The sequence below is a fragment of the Pongo abelii genome, chromosome 18, assembly GCF_028885655.2.
Source record: "Pongo abelii isolate AG06213 chromosome 18, NHGRI_mPonAbe1-v2.0_pri, whole genome shotgun sequence".
Classification (NCBI taxonomy): domain Eukaryota; kingdom Metazoa; phylum Chordata; class Mammalia; order Primates; family Hominidae; genus Pongo; species Pongo abelii.
In genome coordinates, this window is record NC_072003.2 from 72737311 (window position 1) to 72760642 (window position 23332).

A 23332-nucleotide genomic window follows, 5' to 3' on the forward strand; every position below is an offset into this window, starting at 1 on the left:
ATGTATAACTTATTTTTGCATGTTTTAAACTTTACATAAATATTGTCATATTATATTTGTTTTTCTGAGATTCACTCATGTCATGCGTGAGGCTATAGTTTAACAATTAATATTCTATTATTTGAATATATAAAAATTCCTATGCAGTTGGACATTTGTGTTGTTTCTAACTTAATGCTGTTATGCTACTGAGAATAATGCTCTTATGAACATTCTTGAACATGTTTTCAGGTACGTGGTGCCAAATTTTTCTAGGATATATCCCCAGGAGTGGCAACTCCAGGACATACAGGATGTATACACTCTGGTTTACTAAGTAATCAGACTTCTCCAAAGGGGTTGTGCCAGTCTGCTTTCCTACCTGCAGGAGATGTGCCTATAACCTTACTCCATAACCTTGACTACTCTTAGTATTGATCAACTTTTAAAATTTTGCTCCTCCGCTAGTTGTGAAATGGAATCTCACTGCGGCTTTGATTAATATTTCTGCAATTATGAATTTCATTATGTTAATGAAAATAGCATGTTATATTGACTGGCCATTTGTGTTTCATCTCCTGTGAAATTCCTATCTGGCCTTTGCCCATTTTTCTATTGTGTTGTCTTTGTATTGTTGATTCATAGGGGCTCTTGATGTATTTGGGATGTAACTGGCTTGATATGTCCTGCAAATATCTTCTCCCAGTTTGTGTCTTGTCCGTTCACTCTCATTAAGGTGATTTTAGTGAACAAGAGTTTTAATGTAATTGCATTTGATACTCTTTTATTTTATAATTTGCTCACTTTGTATTGTTAAAATCCCTTTCTCTACACCAAGTTGGTAAAGAGATCATTCTATATTGCTTTCTAAAAAGTTTCGCAGTTTACCATCACATTGATCCAACTTGAGTTGACTTTTGTGTAGAGTAGATGGGAGGGACTCTGTCAGTTTCTTATTGCTGCTGAAACAAGTTATGAGTTACTTAGTGACTTAAAACAACACACATTTATTCTCTTACAGTTCTGGAATTCAGAAGTCTGAAATCAGTTTCACTGAGCTAAAATCAGATGCCAACAGGGCTGGTTCCTTTTGGAGATTCCTGGGAAAAATTTGTTCCTTACTTTTTCCAGCTTTTAAAGCTGCCAGCATTCCATGGCTTGTGGTTGCATCACTGTAATCTGCTTGCATCATTGCATTGTCTTTTCATCTTCTGTGTCAAGTTTCCCTCTGCTTTCCTCTTAAGGACATTTGTGATTATATTACAGCCCACCAAGATAATCTAGGATAATCTCCCCATGTCTAAATTATTAATTTAATTACCTCTTTTGACATATAAGGCAACATTCACCCTTTTGCCATGTAAGGCAATATTTAGATTCAGGAGTGAGAATGTAAATATCTTTGGGGGCCATTATTCAGCCTGCCACAGATCCCATGTAAATATCAGCTGATTTAGCTCCCTACACTATGTAGCCATCTTTCCTCACTGATATTCAACACCTACTCTGATATAAATCAAATTCACGTGTATTTGTGCATCTATTCTGTTTCTCTTCTGTTTCCTTTGTCATTTTGCATTTTCTGCCCCAATACCACACTATCTTAATTACAATAGCTTTCCACTAGATTTGAGTTTATGAAAGGGCAAGTTCTCCAAACTTGTTCTTCCTTCAGCATGTCTTCTTTTTATTGGCCCTTTGATTTTCCATTTAAATTTTAAAATCAACCCACAACACTCCACCAAATTCTACCTGCTGGCATTTTGTTTAGCAGTACATTGAATTTATAGATATAAATCTGTTGGGAGAAAATGGACAGTCTCGATGACATTGAATCTTCCTTTTCAAGAATATAGTCTAGTTCTATATTTATTCACTCATTTATTTAAATCCTTGTTAATGTCTTTCCATAAAGTTTTACAACTTTTGCTTTGAAGGTTTCAAGTATATTTTGTTGATTTATTTTTATGTACTTTATATTTTTGTTGCTATTATAAATAGAATCTTGAAAACTAAATTTTTCTGACTGTTGCTGGATATAGAAATACAGTTGACCTTTGTAAATGTTTGCTAATCCTGAATCTTACTCTCTTGTTTATTTTATTTTATTTATTTTTTGAGACCACTTCTTGCTCTGTTGCCCAGGCTGGAGTGCAAGTGATGTGATCATAGCTCACTGCAGACTTGAACTCCTGGGCTCAAGTGATCCTCTTGCCTCAGCCTCCCAAATAGCTGGGACTACAGGCTCACTCCATGATGCCTGGCTAACTTTGTTAAAAAGTTGTAGAGACGAGGTCTTGCTATGTTGCCCAGGCTGATCTTGAACTCCTGGCCTCAGTTGTTCCTCCTACCTTGTCCTCTCAAAGCACTAGGATTACAGGCATGAGCCATCATACACAGTCCCTCTCTTATTAATTTTAAAAATTTATTTATAAATTCTTTTTTATTTTCCAGGTTGACAGTCTCAATATGAATGAATAATGTCTGTTTATTCTTCTATTTATACTTTTTTTTCCTCTGAATTTTTTCTTACTGCACAGGAATGGAACTCAAGTATAATATGGAACATCCAGGATATCTTAGATGGTATTTTAGTCTGTTCAGGCTGCTATAATAAAATGCCATAGACTCAGTGGTTTATGAAAAACAGAAATTTATTCAACACAATTCTGGAGGCTGGAGAATCCAAGATCAAGGCACCAGCACATGGTGGAAGGCACAGACAAGCTTGCTGGGGCAGCTTTTATAAGGGCACTAATCCCATTCTTAAGGGCTACACCCTCATGATCATATCACCTCCTAAAGGCCTCACGTCTTAATGCCATCATCTTGGGAGTTAAGATTTCAACATATGAATTTGGGGTTCAGGGGACACTAACATTCAGACCATAGCAGATGGAAAGTTTTTGAAAGCCCATGGTTTGCATTTTCTGGTATATAATGCAATGGGATCTGTTGCATTTGGGGACTTCAGGGTCATTAAAGGGGTTCTGTAGTGCATCTCCCTACTTCTCATGTGTGAAATCAGAACACTACAGTCATAGATGAGGACTGCTCTATGTTTTGAAATATTTTGGTCTTTTAATAAGGAGTCTGCCCTTAAAGTTTACTAGTTCCTGCATGCTTGTATCTCTTGCTGCCTTTTGCCAAGACAAGAAAAATATCTGCTTAGAAAATCTTGTGGAAAAGTAGCATTTGTAATGTGACCCTAAAATTTATACTAACATTTAGAAACTCAAGGCTGGGCATTATTTGTACTCCTGTTCTGGGTGAGGGGAGTGGCTAGCAACAAATAAGACAAACTCCTTTGAAGTAATTAATAACTACCAAAGAAACGTTGGCTCACTGCTTTATTACAACACATTTCCTTTTTTTTTTTTTTTAAGAAAGGCAGTCAAGGTAACAGATGGAGAAAGTTTTAGGCCTCACAGTTATAAATAGTCCTAAAGTTTATTCCATGATATATTTGCAGTTCTCTTTCTTTGCCATTCTGAAAGTTGGATCTCAATCAAAATACTTTTCTCTTGACCAAAGAGTGTAAATTATTCCCAACAGTCTAGACCTCAAAAATAATAGAGTAGGGTAACGCGGTTTGGGCCCTTTGAAAGTTTTATTGGCCGGGCGCGGTGGCTCACGCCTGTAATCCCAGCACTTTGGGAGGCTGAGGCGGGCGGATCACGAGGTCGGGAGATCGAGACCATCCTGGCTAACACGGTGAAACCCTGTTTCTACTAAAAATACAAAAAAGTTAGCCGGGCGTGGTGGCAGGCATCTGTACTCCCAGCTACTCGGGAGCCTGAGGCAGGAGAATGGTGTGAACCTGGGAGGCGGAGCTTGCAGTGAGCTGAGATTGTGCCACTGCACTCCAGCCTGGGCGACAGAGCAAGACTCCATCTCAAAAAAAAAAAAAAAAAAAAAGGTTTTTTTTATAGTTTAGAGTATTGCCACCACTAACACCTGATCTTTAGAGGAACCTCTTTTCCAGGGATCAGATGGAGCAGGGGAACCCTTTGAATAAATCAGTCATCCTAAGTATGGCTTTTGCTTCTTATAATCAAAGTAATGCTTGTCTAATGACCACTATGTTGCCAAGCACTAGAAGGAACAAAAGGACAAGTATTCTGTCTTTAACAGACATTCATGGGGAACAAGCATTAAAGATACAAAAGCTAAACAGCAACAGAAGACAGTGGAACATAAAATGTCACAAGGCGTTAAAATGATGATAGTGAATTAGAAATATCACTTGGCTGTTCTAAGCGTACTTCTGTAATACTGAAAACTACATCAACGAAGCATCAAAAGTATTTTGAACATTCAAAATGTCCATACAGAGCAAATATATCCTCTTTCCTTAGAGAACTTGAAATTATATGATATACATTTAAGGAAAACCACCGAACTATCAAAGATTTTCAAAGTAGTGATATCCCCACTGCTGGGGAGAATGTGGAGAGAAGGAACCCGTAAATACTACAGATGTTTGTGTGGAATTAGCACAACCATTCTTGAGAGCAGTATGGCTACAGCTATCATAATGTCAAATGTGCATCCCTTTGTTCTGGAAGTCTTTCATAAATGATAAGCTGGGTAATTTGAATTAACTCTCTCTCTCTAAGAACACCTAGGAAAGCAAGGCAAAATATTTTTTTAAATCTGCTTTTTTAAGGCAAGAGAGAACTACGGGAACATGGGGCCAAGATCCAAGAGAAGGAAATCAAGACCATCAGACTTTGGGGGCCACTTTATCCTTAAAGACACTGCCTTTTTGGTAAAAACTGCAGAGAGGCTAAAAAGATAACTAAGGTTAAAGAAGAAAACAAAAGTCCGTGATATGTCCCAGGAGGAAGGGCCCTAGTAATCTAATCCCCCAGACTTTAGAGTAGGACCCAGTGAATTAGAAATGGGCCAGTCCTCAAAGAGACTGAAGTTCAGCTTTGAATCACTGTTTAGTTATTGGTTTAATTTCAAACAGTTTTCCACTGGAGATCCAGCAGATAGTTAATCCCTAGTGTTCTAAGGTGTCTATTGTTTATGAGGAATTAATTTATCTCTGTTGTACCTAGGATGATGCTAGCTACCTACCCTTCTTAGGAGAGTTGAGAAAATAATCACTCAAATGATTTGCTGCAGAGCTTAATTCTCTCACAAAACCTTAGCTGAGAACAGCTAAATTAGGTTGTCTAGGATTACTAATGCCCCCCAGTCGCCAGCTAGAAGCCGGAGGGAGATATCTTCTTATGGCTTTAAATTATGTCTGTAACTTTTATATATACTGATCAGCACTCAATCAAAAAATGACCAGGCACATGAGGAGGTAAGACAATCTGATAGAAAACCAGAGTAAACAATAGAAACAAACCCAGGAGAACCAGATCATAGAATTATCAGACACAGATTTTAAAAATGTTTTTATCAAAATTAAACAGAGATCTGAAAACTAGAAACATTCTAATGAAAAGTCTAGAACTAAGAAGTTATAATAACAAATTAAAAACTCGGTGGATGAATTTAACAACTTGTTAGGCATAGCCAGAGATAGATTTTTTAAAATGGAAATTAGGTAAATCAAATAAAATATCTGAAAATCCTGAAGCATGCAGAGACAAAATATAGAAAAAGAACACACACACACACACACAAAAGAGAGGTGAAAAGTGGAGAAGAAACAATATTTAAAAAGATAATGACTCAAAATTTTTCAGAATTGATGAAAGACATTTATTCACATATTCAATAAGTGCTACAAGCCCCTGAAAAGATAAATGCAACCATGCCTACGAACATTATAGTAAAATCACTGAAAGCTAAAGATAAAAATAAATAAATATGTGTGCATAAAAATTAAATCTATCAGAAGACAAGATAGATTGTTTCAATTGAGCAATAAGAGTATGAGCTGACTTCTCAACAGAAACAGTGGAAAGCTATAATATCTTCAAAGTGCTGGAAGAAAATATGGAAAAATTGTTCACAGATACATGTTTGATGATAGTAATTGCACTACAAATTGTAATGAAAGGTTGGAAGCCACTTAAATGTCCAATAAGAGATTTAAACATATTTGCCTCCCAACAGTGGACCACATAACCATTAAGAAGAATAAGGGAGGTCTTTAGGTATGATATGTTAATGTTATGTTAAAATGTTCCAAAGGTATTATTAAATGAAAAAAAGCAGGTTGCAAAATAGCATAGTATACATTCCCATTTGCATTAGCAGTATTGTGATACAATTAAATATAAAAGGATAGGCACCAAAATGTTAACAGTAGTTATCTTTGGATGGTGCAATTATAAGATAATTTTATTCATATTCTCTTTAAATTTTGTAATGATCATGTGTTATCGAACAAAGATAGTTTCATTTTAAAAACGGGGAACAAAACCAGTCAGTACTTCAAAGGTTGTGTGCTCTGTGTTGACCATGAGTTCATTGTAGATGTGTTATAACGGATATTGTTAAGTGCATTTCATTATCTCTACATGGAAGAAATTCAGCAAAAGTAAGCATCGGGTAAGATCCCTAGACTCAGATCCCTAATATTCTGGATCTTCCTAAATCTAAGGAAGATCAATGTGAATAATGTCCCTTGGAACCCCAGGTTGGCTCTCATTTTATGAGAAGCATCAATCAATGGTCACCCTTCTCTGATTTAGAATTACTTTTCTTTGTAAGAAACTTTGGAATAATGTTAAGAATTGGGTTAAATTTTTTAATTTTTTTCCTGCTAAAATGTAAATTGCAGTACAGTCTGCTCCCTAAAGATAAGAAACTAGCAGTATTCTTATTTTCTTAAAATGTTTGGATCACAATACCAAAAGACACAATTCAAAATGCCATAATCCCGAATCTTGAGTTCCTGAAAGATCAAAACCCCTAAGGATCAAAATCCCTAAAGTCTAACATCCCTGGTGTCTAAAATCGTAAAAATCACAGTCCTGAAAGATTAAAATCCCAAATGTTGAAATCCTGAAAACCAAAGTCTGGGGAAGGGATTAGTGTGTTTTCAGTTGCACACAGGATAGTTGCATTATGCTGATTGTACCATGTTAGGTGGCACTATTACCTTGTCTTTATTGGGAAATTTAGTAAATTTAGTATGGTTTAACACATGGGTGCCAGGTTGACAAGGGATGGGCTTGTGGACTTAATTTTAGATGTCAACTTGACCAGTAAAAACTGGTGGAAACCTCGTAAAGCATAATTTTGGGTATATCTGTGAGTGTTTCCAGAGGAGATTTGTGTGTAAGTCTGAGTGGACTTGATGGGGAAAATCTGCCCTCAATGCTGACAGGCCCCATCCAACCAGCCAGGGACTTGGGAGAGAACAAATACAGAAGGCATACTGGTTTGTCTCTGAGAGCTGGGACAGACTTTTCCTCTGCTGCCTTGGACATAGAAATTTGACTCCATGCAAGTGCATTATCACGACGTTGCCTTTGTGCATAAGCATTGTGTGTGTACGTAAAAATGCTGATACTTCCTCAATACATGAAGAGATAGTCTTTTTGTACATCTGAATTTGTGAGAGATAAAATTTCTGGAGATCTCAGCTCTTTGGGAAACTGCCTAAGTGGGGGTGACCCATCATGGTTTTTGATCTATCTTCTCAAAAGACTTAAGTTGTTCATATGGTATTTCAGGTGATCACAGTTATAAAGCTGGGTGCCTGCAGTTACCAACCATAATGACATGCATTTGTACATTGCCCTTTTTCACCTATTCCTTTATAAATACAGCTTGTATGCTCATAACTGTTATACCCATGTGACTGTTGTTAGTCTACCTGTGTTTATGCTTGCAAAAATATGCATTTTATTATTACCTATTTTATTGCATAAAGTGGCCTTTGAAGTGTTCTGTTGTGTTTTTATATGTTTCTCAAGTAAATCCCTCTTTAAAATGTAAATAAATATATTGTAAAGAATGTCTTTTGTTTTTCCAGAATTATGTCTTTGGGATTTTGGTCTTTCACAATTTCAGCAGTCAGGATTTTGGCATTCAGGACTATGATTGGCTCCTAGATAGGATGAATCTTCAGCGTTAAATTGCAGTTCCCTCGGTGCAGTGCAGGGAGCTATTTAATAATTTTGATTATTTATATTGGTAACGTACATGAGGGAGCATGATTTGGGGTAAATGAAGCACCATTTGGATGATAAAGTCTGAACTGTTTTTCTAGGCCGAGAAATCCGTCTGCCCCTCCGAATCAAAGGGGAAGGCATGGGACCTAAGATTCACTTCAACTTTGAATTGCTGGATATTGGGAAAGTTTTCACTGGATCTGCACATTGTTATGAGGTAAGCACTAGAGTTGTTCGTTGAGACTTCAAACAGTACTTGGCTTTTGGGGTTTGTTTTATCTTATGTGTTTTTATTTGATGGAAAGAGTGTGCAATCACATTTATTCACCGTTACTCATCCTTGTTGAGACCCTGGAGTGCTCAGATTCTTCCTCCTCTTGTCTGGCCATCATGAGGGGAACAACATTTTTATCTTCATTAGCCCTCCTTCACTTTAGTAAAAGCTAAAAAGCATCAAAGCCATAGTTTAACTGGTTTTATCCTCATTGTTTAGTAGATTGCAAAGGGAAAACTCATAAATACATCTCCCCATCTGTTTAGTGCTTGTTCTCTGACAACGTAAATTCCACAGATCAGACGATAGATAACCTTTTACATTTTCTAGAACGTCCTAATGAGCATAGCTGTTTTCACACTTCAGAATTTTCTCTTAATGCACTAGTCTCCAATCCATGTTTTAAAAACCAATCAGTTTCTAGAGGAGACTTTCCTGCTTTATCTTTCCAATTAATTAGAAAATGAAATTTTACAGGATGTATGCATGAGTTCTTCAGGATCAGTGTTTACTTCAGTGTCTCCTCATCACTAAATTTGTATCTAGGGCACATTTTTTACATTATATCAGACTATAACCCTTGAAACTTCATTTTGGGAAAGTTCCTTCATTGTATATGGTTGTATTTTTATAGAGGTATTTAAAACAATTATTTAATGAGTGACAAATAGGTGTCAGATTCAGATTCATACTTTATTGTGTGTGCATGTCTATGTGTTTGTGTGTGTGTGTGTGATTTCTAATCCTCACCAAATTGTGAAAGTTAGGCTTTATTACATCTATTTTGCATATGAGAAATGTGGATCGTGTAGTAGTTAATATCATACACATCTCCCTTAATGTGGTGTTGAGCACAGTGCTAGTTCTTTGACCTTCACTCGTTCATTTAGTCCTCACAAAAACCCGATTTGTATCCTAGCACTTTGGGAGGCCAAGACAGTGGATCACTTGAGGTCAGGAGTTCAAGACCAGCCTGGCCAATATGGTGAAACTCAATCGCTACTAAAAATACAAAAATTACCAGGGCATGTTGGCGGGCACCTGTAATCCCAACTACTTGGAAGACTGAAGCAGGAGAATCACTTGAACTCAGGAGGTGGAGGTTACAGTGAGCCAAGATCGCGCCACTGCACTCCAGCCTGGGCAACAGAGTGAGACTCTGTCTCAAAAAAACAAAAAACAAAAACCACCCCAAAACAATAAAAACCTATTTGTGATAACTATTTGTGAGGTACAATTAACTATTTCCATTTTATAGCTGGGTAAACTGAGGCTTAGAGAAGTTAAGGTAGTGCTAGATATTGTAACAAACAAATACAAAAATACATAATGTCTCAAATATGCTAGAAGTTTCTTTTATACCTTACATAAAGTCCAAAACAAAGGTTTCTAGTGAGCAGGTGCTCTCTTCCAGCAGAGAAGCTGGAACGTCTCATGCTTGGCCACCCCTACCACGTGGTCTACAAGGTTGCGGAAGGGGAAAGGGCATGGGGGAACGTATATGATATTTTTATAGACGGTAGCACATTTCACTTACATTCATATTCCATTAGCTGTATGCACAGTAAAAGAGGAAATGCATTCAAGGAACGGCAAACCTGAATGCCAGGGGAGTTAAGTAACTTGGCAGGGTCCTACAGCATGTAATGTTAGTGAGTCCTGGGGGACTAGGGCTCTCTCTCCTGTTCTGGGAAAAGAAGGCCTTTGCTGGCCTCTCAACCCTTCAGGTTCTCAGCATCCCAACCTCTCACCTCGGGTAAATCCAGCCTCCAAACCACTCGTCTCTTAGCCCAGCCTAACCTGGTGTGGGGACAGTGCCCTGCATCCCCCACATTCACAAGGTAACTGTGGCCTAAATGGGATGATGCAGAAGGTAAACAGAGATGGTAATGTCACAATGGGATGGGCTATGCATAGGAACACTGTGTAAATGAAGAAGTCATTCGCATGGCTGTCATGAAATGACAAGTGACACAGCTATATCCCACACTGTCCTGGATTGCATTTGAGAGGTCACTTGGGGAGAAGGAAAAAAAGCCAGTAGTTCTCATTAAACTGATATTCTGTCTGTAATTCATCCAGTGTGAATTTCCTATATCTTATAGATTGAACTTATGAGTGCCACATCAGAAAAGAAGCTTTGGTTCTGATGCAAAATGGATAGTTTCCCTGAATGTAAATTTAGCAGAAGTGTACTTGAGGCCACCACTTCCCACCCTCCCTAATTTTAATAGTAAAGCAAACCACAGCCCGTTAAATAAGTGTTAAATGAGGTGATGCATCAGATTGGACAGTTTGGAGAGCTGTGCAGTGGCAGAGAAGGACACGGTAAGGTGCTTCTTATGGGAATATTTTGCACTCTCTGCATATTTAATGCTGATGCTTCATTGCATCTCTCTTTCAATTTATTGCATTACCTACTTGAGACAAATTTGAATAACTAGCTATTGCCCTTAGTCATTGCTGAACATAGCAGATACATAAAGAATAAACCATTAACCCCAAGAGTATACCCTATTCCCCAGTGTAATTAAGAAGGAAAACAAATGAGAGGCAAAATATATTTTTTTTTATTTTATTTTTTATTTTATTTTATTTTTTATTTTGATTATAAATTTTATAATCAAATAAAATTTGATTATAAATTTTTATTTTGATTATAAAATAAAATATTTTATTTTATTTTATTTTTTATTTTGATTATAAATTTTCTTCTCTCCAAGGAGCTAGACCTCAAGGGAAAGAGTATTATCAGTAATCAAAAGGCCTCTGAATTGTGTCCCAAAACTATTGCTGGTTTCTGTATTCGTAAGTAGGTGCTTATTTCTCAGGAGGAGAAGAATGATGTCATATTCTTAAAAATGGAGGAATTCTCACCATACAGAAAATATGGGCAAAACATTTCTGCTAACCAAAAAACTAAAAGGCAATCCATGCATCTTCTGAAAGAGAAGAACAGGGTCCTCCAAGTTACCACTGATGCCTTCAGTTTGCCTTCATGTTACCACTAGTACGTACTAGTCAATTCTTAAGCACAGGTAAAATTTAAACCCGTTCTGTTTGGCACTGGGGATATAAATAGCAGTCACTGACTATGTGTGGTGGCTCCTGTCTGTAATCCCAGTGCTTTGGGAGGCTGAGGTGGAAGGATCACTTGAGCCCAGGAGTTCAAGACCAGCCTGGGCAATACAGAAAGACCCCATCTCTACAAAAAAAAAACCCACAAAAAATAGTTGGGTGTGGTGGCACATACCTATAGCCCCAGCTACTCAGAAGGCAGAGGCAGGACGATCACTTGAGCCTAGGAGTTCGAGGGTACAGTGAGCTATGATGGCACCACTGCACTCCAGCCTGGACGACAGAGCCAGACCCTGTCTCTTAAAAAACAAAAAACAAACGAAAAAACGAAAACATAGCAACAGTCTCTGTCATTTTTAAGCACTATTTGCCAAGCACTATTCTAAAAATTACATAAATTAATAAATTTAATTTTACAGCAATATGAGAAGTTAGTAGTACTTACATTTTACACATGGGGAAACTGGAACACAGAGAAACTAAGTAGATTGTCCAAGGTTACAGAGCTGGTAAGTCAATGGCAAAGCTGAGATTTGAACCCAGGCAGTTTGGCTGCAGAGTCGCTGGCCATAATCACTTTTCTACATGGTCTCTTTAAACGGAATGAAGGGTGAAGCCTGGTTCCTGCTACCAGGGAGCTTAGAATGAGGGAGATGTGAAAGAAACATAAAAAGATGAATAAAATAGCAAGCAGCAATTATTTATGCTTCTATTTTGGTGCATTGTCCGTCTTCTCTTGGCAGAAGAGGCTGTCTTCCTCGGCTCTGCCTCTGCTGCCGACCCTTTCTCTCCATCGTATGTTTTGGATGCCCTCTTCCCTGCAACCTGAGCCCCTGAACTCATCCTCCTCTGCATCCACTCAGACCCCATTCCCTTAGTTACCAAGCTCTCTTCTCTTACAACAACAACAGGCAGCACTTTGGTGAGTGTTTCCTCTAGGCTGAGCACTGAATATGCATTATCTCATTTATTGCAAATATGCTGTCTCCTCCACAGTACCTCCCCACAGCCTTGTCACTCCCATTCTCACCTTTCACCACTCATCTTCTCAAAACAGGAATCTAAAATAGTCAGCCACTATTTCCTGTACACCCACTCAATTCCCTAAACATTTGTCCTCTGGATTCTGCAGTCATGTCCCACTAGAATTAGTCTCTTCCTCAAGGTCAGGGATGACAATAATCTCTAACTAAAAATAATGTCTATAACCTTTGCTCCAAACTTACTCTCCTGACCTCTGTCAGCATCTGACTTCTTCCGGGAATCCTCCTCCCTCGGCTTCCGGGTTCCTGACACACCTCACATTTGCCTGCTAACCTTCTGAAAGTTTCTTTGAGATCTCTCATGCTCTTTGTCCCTCAAAGCCTTACGTGTGGGTTGAGGGTGGTTCCTATATAAATCAGGAAAACATGCTGTTCACCCTCTAGGTGCAAGGACAGCATTGGCAAGGATCAGAGGTGGTGTCTTTGGAAGCCAGGATAGAACAACATGGCTGTAGTGAAGGTTCATGCACAAGAATTGTAGGGACAGTAGACTGAGGCCTGCCATGTAGGATGCCTAATGTCATGAGTGTGCATGAAGGAGCTCAGGCATGAGCTCTTTACATGCACACACTAAACCCAGTGTGCAACCACATATGGGCAATAACATGCTTCCAGAACACTAGAATATAGGAATACAACTTTTCTATAGTAAAACAGTTGCTTGCATAAGAATCTCAAAACAATCATCCATCCAGTAGAATTTGAGATGAAAATATCTCAATAGGATGAAATCTGATAGCACAACAAAGAGAACCCTTGTCATCTGGGATCCACAATGATGTCTCATTTACATTCTTCAAGCTACATTATAAACATAGGTTTTGGTAATTCTCACTCTGCTATTCTAACTTGCTCTTTATTTTTAAGTATGCTGCTTAACCTCAGCCTTCTCATGCGTATAAGAGAAATACTTACTTTCCCTTGGTTACTTTATAGAGAGTAGCAAAAAAGGGAGTATTTTAAGGCTCTTCCATCAGTATATGTGATTATGATCAGTCTTTATAGCACAAGCATAATATATATGACTAATTTCATTTTAAAGAGGAGACTAAAAATGTAAAATTACTTTCTGGCTTGGGAGTTGTATCTTCAAACACTCAAGGCATCAGACTGTTCATTTGTCCCTGAGTGTTCTTCTTTGGTTTTAATTCCTGCAACTTTCCCTTTGTTGCTGTTAAATAGTACAGACACATGCTTATATGAAAATAGGTCAGAGGCCCATTGACCTTCACATTCTTGCCTTTTATTGATATAGGCGATACTGTACAACAAAGGCAGCATCGATGCTCTCTTCAACATGACCCTTCCAACTTCAGCTTTGGGGGCCTGCTTTGTTTTCAGTCCCAAGGAAGGCATCATTGAACCAAGTGGAGTCCAAGCTATCCAGATCTCCTTCAGCTCTACCATCCTGGGAAACTTTGAAGAAGAGTTCCTGGTCAATGTCAATGGGTCACCTGAGCCTGTGAAACTGACCATTAGGTAAGGTACATTTGTAATGAATGTAGAAACTAACTGAAGTTTTAACCTATTGCCTTTTTAGCTTTTTAAGTAGATCCTGTCTTGGATGTTCATGACTATCTTTGTTGATATGAACACATCAGCATAATAGAGTGTGTTAAATTTCCATCAGTGTTTCCCTAGTGAACATGTATAAGTTATTATAATATAGATACAGATGCTGTTTGGAGATCTAGTTTTTCTACAGGTTATAGTCTTATAAAATAAGGATTTAGACATTAAACTAGCTTCTAGTTACTCTCTATGTCTTAGGATGTTTAGAGAAAATAAGTTATTACAGTAACACCTGAATAAAATCATCTGGCCTAAGCTATTGGCCATTATCACAGTTTCTCTAAACTTTTGTCTTTTGTTCTTATTTTAAGGAAATTATTTACATGATCTCACTATTATGTCTCCAAGCATTGTAAACACATTGCTCAGACTCTATTTGGATTCCCACAGCAGCAGGTTGTTAATTACCATGGCAGTTTCTCTTATTCTGGTAACTGCTAGCAAGACCTCCCTCCATCTAGAAGCTGAGGTCTCCCTTGGGGCAAGCCCTGGGGATAACATAGAAAAGAGATAGAGACATATGACCTGAAGGATCCAAGGAAAATGTACTGATCTCATGATATATACTGTACATTCAGAATCTCAAGATTAGCTGAAAGGTGATTACTATTTATTCTCAAACTCTTCCACCTCAGTGTCCCTGTTATGCACTGAATTGTTTCCCGCAGAATTTATATGTTGAAGTCCTGATACCCAGTACCTCGGAATGTAACTCTTCTTGGACATAGGGCCTTTAAAGAGCTAATTAAGGCAAAATGAGGTCAGATGGGTGGGCTTTAATCCAATATGATTGGTGTCCTTATAAGGAGAGGACATTTGGACACAGACATACACATAGAAAAGGGCCATGTAAAAAAATAAAGAGAAGCTGAAGCGAGAGACCCTCAGAAAAAAATAACCCTGCAATCACCAACCCTTCTGACAGCAACAGAAATAAACTTCTGTTGTTTAAGCCACTCAGTCTAGGGTACTTTGTTATGGCAGCCCTAGCAAAGTCATACAACCCCCAACAACTAAGGAGAGTGAATGTGTGTGCCTCAAGGGTTCTGTGGCATGGCCAAAGCAGCCTGTCACAATCATAATCTTTTTTATTTTCAAGTCTCAAGACTTATCTAAAACATTCACAAGGCATTTACATTCTCTTCCATAATACATGTGTGTTTGTTATAAGAGAAAAATAAGGGTTGTTTTCCAAATATTTGAATAACATTGACTCTTCACGAATATGTGCCGTACTTATCCCAGCCCATGGTTGACATCCTTTGGGTATGTATACAACATGAGAAGGGTGGGAATACACTTTCATTTATATGAACTTCAGCCCACTTCCTACCTTCATAACATCTCATCTCTCATGACAAGCAGTGAAGGGTGGTTCTCTGAAGAAGTAGGAAGAACAAACTTGTGAATATAACCTTGTCTCCAATTCACGGATCCTCTGGTCCCATGAGGGCCTTTGATAAGATCCAGCAGATCAACTCTTGGAAGCTTTCTGACTACTGGGCATCAGGAAGTATTGCTCTGAATCATAAGTACCCTTGACAACATCCAGTATCATAAGCAAGCCTTCATACCTAAGCAGCAAAGATAAAACCTTTAAGCTCTGCTCTAAAAACATTTAAGATAGAAGGAATAATGGCCCTATCTGTAGGAAGGAAAGTATAGGATATTAAAGGAGCAGTTTTACTTTTCAGGTAGGTGAAAGAAAGGGAAAGTGCTAGCCAAGGAAGGCTGACTGCCCCTCAAGTTTAATAAGAAAGCCCATCCCAATTTCACCTGGCCATTCACCATTTTAAGTTCAGGCCTAATAATACTGTGTCTTACCATCAACATACATAGCTACCCCTTTTAGGAATAAATACGTGTTTTGGATATTTGTTTAATAAACTCTTATTGAGTACCTCCTTCAAGCAAGGTTGTATATTAGGTGCAAGAATTCATGTATTTGGGTTTGTTAGACATTCCTGATGCATGAATACTACTGCCCTCACTTTTGACTCTGAATTATTTACCCAAATTCAGGATTGCCCATTCTCTAAACTATTCCCTAAACAAACTTAAAAATACAGTAAAAGAAATAACAAGGGAATTCAAAAGGGTAGAAAATATCCATTTAACACAAAGAAAGGCAGTAATGGAGGAATAGAGGAACAGAAAAGACATGAGACATATAGAAAATAAGTAGCATGAGTCTTGCCCTATCAACAATTACATTAAATGTCAATGTATTAAATACTTCAATTAAAAGTTAGAGAATGGCAGAATGGATTAGAAAAAAACAAACAAACCCCCCAAAAATGATCTATCTATATGCTTTTTACAAGATACTACACTTTAGATTTAAAGATATGAATAGGTTGAAACCAAAAGGATGGAAATATATATACCATGCAAACAGTACCAAAAGAAAGCTGGAGAGGCTGTGTTATACCAGACAAAATAGACTTTAAAACAAAAATTGTTACTCAAGACAAAGAAGGGCATTTTACAATGATAAGATAGTGAATTCATCAAAAAGATACAGCAATTATAAACACACATCTAATAACAGAGCACCAAAATATGTGAAGTGCAGACAGACAGAATTAAAGGGAGAAATAGACAATTTAGCAAAATAGTAGGGGATGTCAGTACCCCACTTTCAATAATAAAAAACTAAGCAGAAGATCATAAAGGAAATAGAAGAGTTGAACACTATAAACCACCTAGACCTAACAGACATCTACAGCACACTCTACCCAACAGGAGTAAAAGAAAGGACATTACTACTAACCTTACAGAAATTAAAAGGATTAGTGGATAATGCTGTGAACAATTGTATGCCAAAAATTAGATAATGTAGATGATATGAACAAATTCCTAGAAAGACACGAACTACCAAAACTGACTCAAGAAGAAATAGAAAATCTGAATAGACCTGTAATATATTCCAACCAAAAAACAAACAAACAAAAAACAAGATCAAGTGGCTTCACTGGTAAATTCTACTGAATGTTTAATGAAGAATTGTCATAAATCTTTCACAAACTCTTCCAAAAAATGAGAAGGTGGGAACACTTTTCAACTCATTTTATGAGGCCAGTATTACCCTGATACCAAAACCAAACAAAAACATTACAAGAAAAGAAAGCTAAAAACCCATAACCTTTATGGATTTAGACACAAAAATCTTTTACAAAATACTAGCAAACCAAATCCAGCAACGTGTGGAAAGGATTATACCCCATGACCAAGTGGGATTTATCCTAGGAATGAAAGGTTGGCTTAACATAAGAAAATCAATCAGTGTAATACAACATATTAATAGAATAAAGGACAAAAACCACATGATTATTTCAGTAAACACAGAAAAAGCATTTGCCAAAATTTAGCACCCTTTTATGATTAAAAAAAATAATAACAAACTAGGAGTAGAAGGGAACTGCCTCTACATGGATCAAAGACTGAAATGTAAGGGCTGAAGCCATAAAACTGTTAGAAGACAACCTAGGGATAGGCCCGGCGTGGTGGCTCATGCCTGTAATCTCAGCACTTTGGGAGGCTGAGGCAGGCAGATACCTGAGGCCAGGAGTTCGAGACCAGTCTGGCCAACATGGTGAAACCCTGTCTCTACTAAAAATACAAAAAAATTAGCTGGGCATGGTGGTGCATGCCTGTAATCCCAGCTACCTGAGAGGCTGAGGCAGGAGAATCACTTGAACCCAGGAGGCGGAGACTGCAGTGAGTGGAGATTGTGCCACTGCACTCCAGCCTGGGTGACAGAGTGAGACTCTGTCTCAAAAACAAACAAACAAAAAAATAGAGATAAATATCCATATCCAAAAACCAAATAAGCAATAGTTTTCAGTAATCAGCATCTAAGCACAAGCAACCAAAGAAAAAATAAATAAATTAGACTTCATCAGAATGTAAAAAAGTTTGTGCCTCAAAGGGGATAGTATCAAGAAAGTGAAAAGACAACCTTCACGATGGGAGAAGGTATTTGCAACTCATATATCTGATAAGGGACAATAAATTATTGGACAATTATAACTCAATAAATAATTCAATTTAAAAATGGACAAAGCATTTAAGCAGACGTTTCTCAAAGGAGATATACAAAAGGCCAATAACACATGAAAAGGCTGTCAACATCATTAATCCTCAGGGAGATGTAAATCAAAACCCCACAATGAGATACTACTTCACACTCACTTGGATGGCTATAATCTTAAAATGGAAAATACAGTAGTTTCCCTTTATCTGCATTTTTAGGCCCCAAAGCGCAAAAGTAAAATTAGGGTTACTCAGACACAAGCACTGCAATACTGTGGCAGTTGATCTGATAACCAAGACAGCTACTAAGTGACTAAAGAGGGGGTAGCATATGCAGCATCGATACACTGAACAAAAGGGTGACTCATGACCTCGGCTGGACAGAGAGTGGATGACACAAGACTTCATCACACTACTCAAAATGACAGGCACTTAACAATGTATGACTGATTTGTTTCTGGAAATTTTTTATTTAATATTTTTGGACCATGTTGACCATAAGTAACTGAAACAACAGGAAATCAAAACTACAGATAAGGAACTACTGTAAGTATTGGTGAAAAGGTGGAGGAATGAGAACTCCCATACACTGATAATTAGGAATGTAAGACATGGCAGTCACTTTAGAAAATGGTTTATCAGCACCTCAAACAGGTAAACACTGAGTTACCATATGACCAGCAATTCCAGTCCTAGGCATATACCCAAGAGGAATGAAAGCATATATCCACACAAAAACTTGTACATGAATGTTTATAACAGTATCATTCATAGTAGCCAAAGATAAATGAAATGTGGTATATCTATACAATGGAATGCTATTTGACCATAAAAAGGAATGAAAAAAAATGAAGCACTGATAGATGCTACAACATGGTAGCATGAATGAACCTTGCTACCACGGTCTTTTGTGATTAGCTTCTTTCACTTGTCATAATGTTTTCAAGATTCAGCCATAATGACACCATTATAAACCTTGAAAATAAGGTTCATCCATTATGAACCTTGAAAACATTATGAAAGAACCCAGTCACAAAAGACAACACATTACATGATTCCATTTATATGAAATGGTTAAAGTAGGCAAATCTATGTAGATCTGAGGTAGATTAGTGGTTGCTTAGGGCTGGAGGGTGCAGGATAGTGGGTGACAGCTAAAGGGCATGAGGTTTCTTTTTGAGGTGATGAAAAGGTTCTCAAATTGACTGTAGTGATGGTTGCATATATTTGTGAATATACAAAAAACATTGATTTGTACACTTTAAATGTGCGAATTGTATGATGTGTGAATTATATCTCAATGAAGCTGTCATTTAAAAAAAAAAAATTCCAGGAGCCTGTAATAGTGAATAATACTTCTGTAATTTCCTGGGTGAATTTTTTAAATCTCTGATCTCTTCTCCTAAAGATCCCAGAGTAGTCATGCATGTCACTTGCAATGTCTAAATAGGTTAAGGTGTACTTGGGTTTTCCACTGGGAATAATAGGATTTAGGGATCTCCCAGGAATCTGCCCACAAGTGAACTTGAACTAGTTAGTACTCCACCTGCTCTGTGGAGGGTAAGCTTCTTGTTCTATCTTCTGGACATTTCCATTTACCAAAATTCACATGCCACTTCTTGATTTAGGATGTTCATTTCTAGTTTCTTTCAACAAAACCTGACTATGGAAAGAACCTTTATGGGGATTTATCACCAAACTCATGATCAATTGCTAAGAGAAATAGACTTACATAAATTTCCTCCTCAGTTCACTTCCTTTAAAGCTCAGTGTTTCATTTGTCCAATAATGTTGCATTGTTAGTGGTTTGTAGCATTTCAAACTACTAACAATAATTTTTAAAACCTGCTAAAAATCTAGTGTCATGAATAAATGTCTATTCATAAAGGGTAAAAGTGCATGTATAATACATCATCTGTTCTCATCTCCACACATTAACACTGACTTGACTTGTTATTTTACTTTGTCAGAAATACTTTCTCGGGCCTCGTAGCCCAGGAAATGTCTATGAAGTTAATATCATAGGTTCTGGAATTTTGTTTCTTACTTTTTTATTGCCAGGTACTCATTTCTCAATACTGCATAAGCTAGTATTTTAGCTAGTGTGCCTTGAAAGATCATAACAAATATTATACTTTCACTTTCTATTTACTCTTCCAGTTATATAACACAACATTTTCAGTGGTTGGATAAACAACACTGTAAAATTAGTGCGATTTTTAAAATTACCCACAAGCAATTCTCTTCCCTCCTATTTTTATGTATGTGATTTTATAAAGTTTGAACCATAGCACAGATACATTTTGTATTCAACTTGTCTCACTTACATATTGTAATAATTGAATCATTCTCTCTCTTGTCTTTCAAATTATAGTTTTAACAGACCCCTGCATTGATTTATGGCACAACCTTGGCATAGATTGTCCTAACATTCTGAATCCCTGTGAGAATTAGTGTGACCATATCTAAGTCCAGATGGGATGGTTCAGCCACAATTCCCTCAGTTACATGTGCCTTTGAACAAGTGTCATGTATCTCTGGTTGTTTAAACTTCTGCGTTGATTAAATGTCTGCTTTGTGTAAATTTTTTAAACTTCTTTCCTACTTTCTTTAGCATCTTGTGCATGTCAGACACTTTTGATCTGTTTGTTACTTTGGTCCCTAAAAGCTTCTTTCCAAGTGAAGCATATAGCCTGTCAGCCTGTTTGTTGACTTCATTCTCAACTGGATCCTAATTCCTGGCTGAGTCCCAACCACTCCCTTTAAAATCACTTCAGATCATTAGCGTGAGATATAATAAATGCTCATGAGAAAGTTAGACCTGAAACTTGTTGCAGTGAGTCTTTGCTGTGGCCATTCCTCCCAGGCTTACAACAGCCTCTCATCACATTATAGTCAGAGCTGAAGCAACTGGAAGTATCACTAAGGCACCAACATATTCTGCATGGTACGACACACACAACATCTAGAGCTTGGTGAATTAGAAGATTCTTGCTTAGTGTGTTTTCTGGTATCCGTGTGTCTATAACATTTAAAAGTTTTGCCACACAGATGGAACAGTTTTCAGTTCTTACTTTTGGCCTACAGATAAAGACATGGATCATGGAGAAAAATATTATTGCTCTGAAGGTAAACAAGATTACTGAATAGTTTTCTTTTGCTGTTGTAACAAATTATCACAAATTTAGTAGCTTCAAACAACACATATTTAATATTTTACAGTTTTATAGATTTAACGCAGGTCTAGCTAGGCTAAAATCAGTGTTGGCAGGGCTGTGTTTCCTTCTGAAGGCTCTAGAGGGGAACCCATTTCCTAACCTTTTTTGGCTTTCTGAGGCTGCTCACATTCCTGGATTCCTTCTTCTGTGTTCAAAGTTTCCTTCTTCTGTGTTCAAAGCCAGGTTGAGTTCTCAGATTGCAGCACTCTGACCTCTTCTGTCTCTTTCCTCTATTTTTAAAATCACCCTTGTGATTACAATGGGCCTACTAGGATAAGACAAGATAATCTCCTCATCTTAAATTCAGTTAATTAGCAACCCTAATTCCATCTGCTACCTTAATTCCTCTTTGCCATGTAACCTAATATATTCATAGGTTCTGGGAATTAGGACATAGATCTCTCTGGGAGCCATTATTCTACCTACAATACCTTCTAAGCGAGAAGTCATAGAATCTCTCTATTATTTATTTTAAGCTACGGCATCTCTCCAAGATCATGAAGCCTTACACTGAGAGAGAAATAGACCAACATTTAGAGTAAAGAGTCATTCAGTGTCACCTAGTCCAGTCCTCTCTTTTCTACACGAGGAAGACAAACAGAAGCTGATAGAGATAAAGTGGCTGGCCAACATCACAGTGAGTGAATGTCACAGTGGTAGGAATGAGTGGAATTGGAACAGTTTACATCAAAGCATGGACAGGGATTACTAGTATCAATGATAGTCTTTGATGTGTATTACATGATTAGACCTATAATTTTTATGTCTTGACACATTAATAACTTTACATGATATGTGTCTCATTCAAAATAACAACATTTCGTGCCCTTGTTTGGTGATCCATCTGCTCTGCCTCTCACCTATTCATTGGTAGAAATAAGATAATAAGTTAACCACAGCATTGTTTGTCAAAACCCATGGTTTGAATCATGAAAAAGAATTTTAAGAACCACTGTGATAGACCATCATGTCATCATTTCTTTAAATCCTGGATACTATAATTGACATAATGTCAAGGTATGGTTTTTGTACTTATCCTTGCCCTACTTCCTGATTGTGACTCTGATTCACTGGATTCTCTCCCTCTCCCCCACCTTGTGTTCCTCCTTCCAGAGGCTGTGTCATTGGACCTACCTTCCATTTTAATGTTCCGGCTCTGCACTTTGGTGATGTTTCCTTTGGTGAGTAATTTTCCATTTTAAATTAGAAATTGAATAGGATTCCTTTTCTCTACGTGGTAAGAGGAAGGTTTACAAAGAACCCCACTTCCACAGCACTGGAATACGAAGACCAGCACAAGGACATTCAGAACACGTGCCCTATATCTGATTGCCCTGCATAAGAAAGCAGAGTCCACGTGACCATCCCAAGTCAGTTACTGCCGAGAAATCTGATACTGATTCATTGTTTGGAATCTACTCTATAGTTCAGCTCTGAAATGTTAATGTAAATGCTATATACCAGTGGTAAGCCCATTATTGAGCTCCAAGAATATCTAAAACTCTTTTATCTAGAAGTCAGACCCTTAAAAAACATCAAGGCCCCTAATATAGTACATTTCAGTGGAATATAGCAAAGGAGAAGCCTGTCCCCAAGATGCCACTGATTTCCTCAAAATGCTCTTCTGCTTTGAAGTATCTACAGTTTCCAGCGAGTACCGATGACCATAAATATATCACAGACACAGGGCTTTTAAAGTGCAGGTATTGATTTTTATAAATGGGGCTGCTTCTAACATGAATAACTTCATTTAATGTGCTCCAAGTTGAGTAGTAGAGGTCACTAGTGATTTCTAGTTACAATTTTAACAGTGGTGGCAGCAGAAGCCAGATTGTGATAAGATAAAAAAAATTAGTAAAGATACTCAAAGTAATATATATCTGGCAGAGTGTAGTCACTCTCTTAAATATACCTATGAGACAGACTTTGTTTATAAGAAATTATTCTCACTGGCTAAAGAGTTTTATGGTAGCTCTGTAATTTAAAAATAAATACATTTATTTTGAACATTTGATATGTTCCTTTTGCATGATCCTTAGGTGTGGC

At 37.5% G+C, this 23332-nt stretch overlaps 1 protein-coding gene across 3 annotated transcripts in view; it reads left to right on the top strand.

Moving 5' to 3' along the window:
* Nucleotides 1-23332, top strand: part of HYDIN (HYDIN axonemal central pair apparatus protein) — a 438909-nt gene that overhangs the window by 138497 nt on the left and 277080 nt on the right. For all 3 annotated transcript variants that reach the window (XM_024234010.3, XM_054534089.2, XM_054534091.2), the window contains exons 11-13: nucleotides 8165-8283; nucleotides 13717-13940; nucleotides 22400-22467. In XM_024234010.3, the coding sequence (XP_024089778.2) occupies nucleotides 8165-8283; nucleotides 13717-13940; nucleotides 22400-22467 (411 nt within the window). The remainder of the gene's footprint in view (nucleotides 1-8164; nucleotides 8284-13716; nucleotides 13941-22399; nucleotides 22468-23332) is intronic.